The sequence below is a fragment of the Culex quinquefasciatus genome, chromosome 3 (genome assembly GCF_015732765.1).
Source record: "Culex quinquefasciatus strain JHB chromosome 3, VPISU_Cqui_1.0_pri_paternal, whole genome shotgun sequence".
Taxonomy (NCBI): domain Eukaryota; kingdom Metazoa; phylum Arthropoda; class Insecta; order Diptera; family Culicidae; genus Culex; species Culex quinquefasciatus.
Window position 1 is genome coordinate 994605 of NC_051863.1, and position 6743 is coordinate 1001347.

Sequence of the window (6743 nt, forward strand, 5' to 3'; positions counted from 1 at the left end):
TATTTTGTATTTAACTTTATGCTTAACTTTAAATTGAATCATGTTTTAGAACTGATTACACTGATATAAAGTGTTTGAGAAACGCGTCCTTCACCCTAACATCACCATTCTATACCATGTTCAGTATGCGCTACTTTAGCCACATGCCTTATCAATTTACGTAAGCTAGTAGCAAGATAGCGCAACGCCGACGACATGTCGCTCACGAGTCCACCTTCACCTTTTTCGGCTCCGCCACAGACTCCGCACTGATATGTTTTCACACTTTTCGTCGTCGAGTGCGTCGCAGCAGCAGCAGCATCAGCACCATCGAGTACGATGCTCCGCTCGACAAAGCATAAACCCGACAATGGACAAAATGCTTCATTTAAAATTGGAACGAAACAAAATTAGACGCCGACGTCGACGTCGTCTCTCAGCGGGTGGTTTTATCTTTCTTGCATTAATTTCGAACCTCGATTGGGAAGTACCGGGGTGCGGGCCTCACTTAACTCATCAACAGTGGCAGGTCAAGACGTGTGCGTAATTATTCCGAGTTTCCGAGAGTTTCGGGGAGGATTGATTGTTGATTTAAATAAGAGGATTTTAGAGTAGCGCGCGCGTTTGCCCTTTGGGCATTTTGCCCCTCGGATCGATTAGCATATTTCGTGATTTTGGGCACGTTCGTACGAGGCTTGGGTGGTGGGTTGGTAATGGTGAACATGGAACCCGGGGCGAATCTCGCCGAATGGATGGAATTATTGAATGGTACGTCAGTGAGCTTTTGGAATTTTGTGTAGTGCTTTTGAAGCAAGTCCTTAACAGCATTTTCGTTTCGTTTTTTTTTCTCTCTCTCTCTTTCTTTACATTCCACGTCAACACTTGCAACACACAGAGATGCTCCAATTCCTGGATGGTGCGGCGACCGCAACAACTGCAGAAATGTGCTCCTGCTCGAAGAAAGCAATAGATGGAAACGAGCATTGTGCTGATGGTGACTTGAGTTGCGAGGAAAAATGTGACTGGATCCCGTCTCCGGGGACGGCACAGAATGGTCCAAAAGAGAGTGCCGAGTACATGAATATTGTCAATAAAATAGATGAATCTCGCTACACGTTGGTACACAAATGCCGGGCCCTTTTGCGGAAGCTGGAGGAGTCGTCGTCGTCGTCGTCGACGGCGACGCCCCAAACTGTATTAGACGAAGAGGAAAACTCATATCTGGAGATGGGCGGTGTGGGACATAAAAATGATATTAATTTAACCCAACAACCGCCAGATAAGATTGACTCGGGTGAAAATTCCGAAAGCTGCTGCTGTGCTGTTGGTGGTGACAAAGAAATAACTCCATCGTGCGAGCCCGAAAGGAACGAGGCCGAGCTGAACTTGGAGGAAAATTGCTACGACTTTACAACCGATCGATGCCTGTACGACGAGTGCGCCGACACAAAATTGAATAACACTGTTAACGTTATCGTCCCAGCGGAGGACTCAACCAGCAGCAGCAGTAGCACCAAGTGCCCTTTCAGTGGCCTCCCGGCAGCACATCTTCGCATCAAACAATCTCCCAAAAGTGGTACCCTCTTCCGTCAGGAAAAGCGCATTTTCTTCGATCAAACCAAAAAGTACTACGTTGGACTGCTGGACCGCTGGCTTCTTCTGTACAACAACAGCAACGAGCTCAAACCAACTCAGTGTGTTCAGGTGAAGGACATCAAACTCGATCTCAGCCTTAACGATCAAATCAACGAAAAAAGTCAATTTCACATCATCACCCAGGAAGACTCGAAAATTTGCTTCACTTCACCCAGCTTTAAAGAGCTCAACGAGTGGGTTGTGGCAATTCAGCAGAATTTGCTGGCAAAACCCGAGAACAGTCCCCGCAAGCTACCCCTTCCTCCAACTCCCACGCCCTACACCTCCGACGAGACCGACACAGCTGCAGCCTCCTCGGTCGCAAGGATCGACAGCGAAGAAAGCATTTATGAGGAGCCTCAGCTTTTGAGTAAACAACGACCGGTGCCCCCTTCCACCCTCGAGCTACACAACAATTACGATACACCGAAGCTAGCCGCCGACAATCTCCTGAGTCAGCAGCACCTGAAAGCCACCCCCACTAAGATAATTAACGATGCTCTGATTTCCCCCAAGACAACGACGTGGTGTGAACCAATTAGCCTACCTACCGTACCACCAACTGTTGCTCTTACTCCAAGCACACCGGTTAAAAGTTGGATCTTTAATCGCTTCAATAAATCACCCAGCAGCGGTGATTCGGAACATCAACCTAAACCCAACAACACAACAACAAGGAAACCACCAAAGAAGCAACTTGCCTTCCCGGCCTGCGAACCTGCGACGACTCCGACTTCCAGTGTCACCGTGGTGTCATCCGCCAGTGCCAACAAAGGGTCAAAGATAAATATGATAATTAGCCAGCTGGAAGCGAACGGGCAGCTAAGTTTGCTCTCGAAAAGCCTCAACGATAAGCGGAACACGTGGTGCATGGAAGAGTAAGATGTTTAGTGCGTGCACACACACACACATGTGTGTGTGTATTTGTGTGATTAGTTGTGTAGGTTTAGGGGCTAGCAATAAAGTGATAATTTCGAAAGTTTGATTAGTTTTTTCTTTGGGGGTGTGCAAATATATCTAAATTTTGAGATTGGATAAACTGATGACGCACTGATGACTTTAGGAATTCATTAATCTTAGAAAAGGCCACTGTAGAAGATTTGATTTCAGAAACTTTCATTTTCTGAATTAAACCAACCCATCTAGGAACTCAAAAAGGTGTCAAAAGTTTTTCACTAGTTTACCGAATTTGAAACACAAAAAGGCTTGCGGACCAAATGGAAGGATCAATTTGTTTTCCCAATTTATGTTGATAGTGGTGCAGCATGTAATTCTATTGGGCAACTAATATTGGCATATCAGCACATTTCCGTTTAGTATAATTAGTAAAACAATAATAATTTCCAGAGGTTTTTTAAAGTTCTTATAAGCAAATGTGTTTTGTAGTTGTCCTCAAAAAAAAAAAAACAGGAGCCCTACATTTGTCTAAATAGGCACGCTTTCATCTTTCGAACAAAGACGTATTGTGAACTGACTTTCATGAAAAGCGATATCAAATTTGTAATGAATGTTAGAAATCAAATGTACATTTTTGCAATTTAAAAAAAAAGTATTTTTTTTAAATCAACTTACTTATTATCTTTCATCCTCTTTGCAGTAATATAAATTAAAAAAAATGCAATTTGTTATGCCCTAAATCGGGACCATCCATAAACCATGTGGACACTTTAGGGACTTTCTGGAAAGTGTGAAAGTTCCGCAGCAGAATTGGAGAGTAGCAGCCCAGGACCGAGTCCAGTGGCAGCGCATCTGGAGACAGCCCAGAGGTTGTACGAGTAGTAAAAGTAAAGTAAAGTAAGGACACTTTAGGGAGGGAGGGGGTGGGGGGTGCCGATTATTCACGCTCCATACAAAAAAGATTTTTGTTGTATGGACAATTGTCCACGAGGAGGGAGGGGGGTTCAAAATTTCCAAAAAAGTGTTCACGTGGTTTATGGATGGTCCCGAACCATGTTAAATTTTTATGCAAAAAAAAGAAACCCAAGAAACGAACTAAAAAAGTGATATTTTCAATCGTTAATCGTTTATTAAATCAAAAAGTTGGTCTAAATAGGTATGAAGTGAAAAATCCTGCAATATCTGTCAATATCTGGCAAATAGAAGGATGAATCTTTATTCTGGCTGATACTTGAAAAATCTGGCACTCCTGAATTTATCTGGCAACCTGGCAACTCTGAACTTCTATGATGGTATATTGAGGCAACGTAAAGTTCAATTATGATTTAAAAAAAAAAATGATTGAAATGCAGAAAAATGGACACATTTCTGAATTATATTTTTGTGGAAATTTGGGTTTTAAATTTCATAAATTTCTTTTGTTTCTATAATTCTTAGACATTCAACCATACAATTTTTGAACTTTTAGATTATTTTTTAATTTCTTAAAATTCTTGAATGGATCAAATTTCTCGAATTTCTTGAATTTCTTGAATTTTTCGAATTCTTTGAATTTCTTGAATTTCATGAATTTTTTGAATTTCTTGAATTTCCTGAATTTCTTGAATTTCTTGAATTTCTTGAATTTCTTGAATTTCTTGAATTTCTTGAATTTCTTGAATTTCTTGAATTTCTTGAATTTCTTGAATTTCTTGAATTTCTTGAATTTCTTGAATTTCTTGAATTTCTTGAATTTCTAAAATTTCTTGAATTTTTCGAATTTCTTGAATTTCTTGAATTTCTTGAATTTCTTGAATTTCTTGAATTTCTTGAATTTCTTGAATTTCTTGAATTTCTTGAATTTCTTGAATTTCTTGAATTTCTTGAATTTCTTGAATTTCTTGAATTTCTTGAATTTCTTGAATTTCTTGAATTTCTTGAATTTCTTGAATTTCTTGAATTTCTTGAATTTCTTGAATTTCTTGAATTTCTTGAATTTCTTGAATTTCTTGAATTTCTTGAATTTCTTGAATTTCTTGAATTTCTTGAATTTCTTGAATTTCTTCAATTTCTTCAATTTCTTGAATTTCTTGAATTTCTTGAATTTCTTGAATTTCTTGAATTTCTTAAATTTCTTGAATTTCTTGAATTTCTTGAATTTCTTGAATTTTTTTAATGTTTTGAATTTCTTTAATTTCTAAAATTTCTTTAATTTCTTGAATTTCTTAAATTTCTTAAATTTCTTAAATTTCTTGAATTTCTTGAATTTCTTGAATTTCTTGAATTTCTTGAATTTCTTGAATTTCTTGAATTTCTTGAATTTCTTGAATTTCTTGAATTTCTTGAATTTCTTGAATTTCTTGAATTTCTTGAATTTCTTGAATTTCTTGAATTTCTTGAATTTCTTGAATTTCTTGAATTTCTTGAATTTGTTGAATTGATCAAATTTCTCGAATTTCTTGAATTTTTTTAATGTTTTGAATTTCTTTAATTTCTAAAATTTCTTTAATTTCTTGAATTTCTTAAATTTCTTAAATTTCTTGAATTTCTTGAATTTCTTGAATTTCTTGAATTTCTTGAATTTCTTGAATTTCTTAAATTTCTTAAATTTCTTGAATTTCTTGAATTTCTTGAATTTCTTGAATTTCTTGAATTTCTTGAATTTCTTGAATTTCTTGAATTTCTTGAATTTCTTGAATTTCTTGAATTTCTTGAATTTCTTGAATTTCTTGAATTTCTTGAATTTCTTGAATTTCTTGAATTTCTTGAATTTCTTGAATTTCTTGAATTTCTTGAATTTCTTGAATTTCTTGAATTTCTTGAATTTCTTGAATTTCTTGAATTTCTTGAATTTCTTGAATTTCTTGAATTTCTTGAATTTCTTGAATTTCTTGAATTTCTTGAATTTGTTGAATTGATCAAATTTCTCGAATTTCTTGAATTTTTTTAATGTTTTGAATTTCTTTAATTTCTAAAATTTCTTTAATTTCTTGAATTTCTTAAATTTCTTAAATTTCTTGAATTTCTTGAATTTCTTGAATTTCTTGAATTTCTTGAATTTCTTGAATTTCTTAAATTTCTTAAATTTCTTGAATTTCTTGAATTTCTTGAATTTCTTGAATTTCTTGAATTTCTTGAATTTCTTGAATTTCTTGAATTTCTTGAATTTCTTGAATTTCTTGAATTTCTTGAATTTCTTGAATTTCTTGAATTTCTTGAATTTCTTGAATTTCTTGAATTTTGAATTTCTTGAATTTCTTGAATTTCTTGAATTTCTTGAATTTCTTGAATTTCTTGAATTTCTTGAATTTCTTGAATTTCTTGAATTTCTTGAATTTCTTGAATTTCTTGAATTTCTTGAATTTCTTGAATTTCTTGAATTTCTTGAATTTCTTGAATTTCTTGAATTTCTTGAATTTTTGAATTTCTTGAATTTCTTGAATTTCTTGAATTTCTTGAATTTCTTGAATTTCTTGAATTTCTTGAATTTCTTGAATTTCTTGAATTTCTTGAATTTCTTGAATTTCTTGAATTTCTTGAATTTCTTGAATTTCTTGAATTTCTTGAATTTCTTGAATTTCTTGAATTTCTTGAATTTCTTAATTTTTTTTATTGTTTTCAATGAGTTCATAATTTACATGTCAATTATTTCCGGATCTATTATGTACAGTATGTAAAAAAAGTATTTACACCCCTTGGGCACTATGCACATTTTGTGATGAAACATGTAAAAAATGTAAAGTTTGACAGGAACCTAGTACTACGTTTTGTTCAGAAACTCATGCCAAACATTTTGCTACAAAAAGCTCATGAAAAGATGATTTCTATGAAAAGTTATATAACAAATACTATTACGAAAATAAAAAAGGTGCAAAAAAAGTTTGTACACCTTTCGAAAAATTTACATAAATAATGTTATTTGTTGACAAATCACCATAAATCCAGTCTCCCAACTCCAAATAGGCATCCTTTACTGATTAAAAAAATAATTTGGATTGAATATAAAGTTTACTAACTACTTAGTATAAAAGTTTATATAACTCTGGAAATTTTATATAAAACTTATCTAAACTTAATTTTGCAAACTTTCAATTCAACTAAATGTCAATATATTACCATAGAATTGCTAAATAAGCATTTTGAAGTGGGTATAACACCGTTTTGGGGGTCTTTGTATCGATAGAATAGATTTTTCGTTGGAATTTCGTACGAACCCGGAATTACGTCGTAGGAAAATCCGCCGGCATCCGAAC

At 34.6% G+C, this 6743-nt stretch overlaps 1 protein-coding gene across 1 annotated transcript; it reads left to right on the forward strand.

Annotated features, from left to right (window-relative positions):
• The first annotated feature begins 509 nt into the window (after positions 1-509).
• On the forward strand, positions 510-2565 carry LOC6042663. The gene is made up of 2 exons (XM_038263561.1): positions 510-747; positions 875-2565. The coding sequence occupies exons 1-2, from the start codon at positions 693-695 to the stop codon at positions 2494-2496; spliced, it is 1677 nt and encodes a 558-aa protein (XP_038119489.1). The 5' UTR covers positions 510-692; the 3' UTR covers positions 2497-2565.
• Positions 2566-6743: the final 4178 nt, after the last annotated feature.

Coding starts and splice junctions, on each gene's coding strand:
- LOC6042663 (XM_038263561.1), top strand. CDS start 693: ATGGTGAACATGGAACCCGGGGCGAATCTCGCCGAATGGATGGAATTA. Junction 748..874: donor ATGGATGGAATTATTGAATG/GTACGTCAGTGA, acceptor TGCAACACACAG/AGATGCTCCAATTCCTGGAT.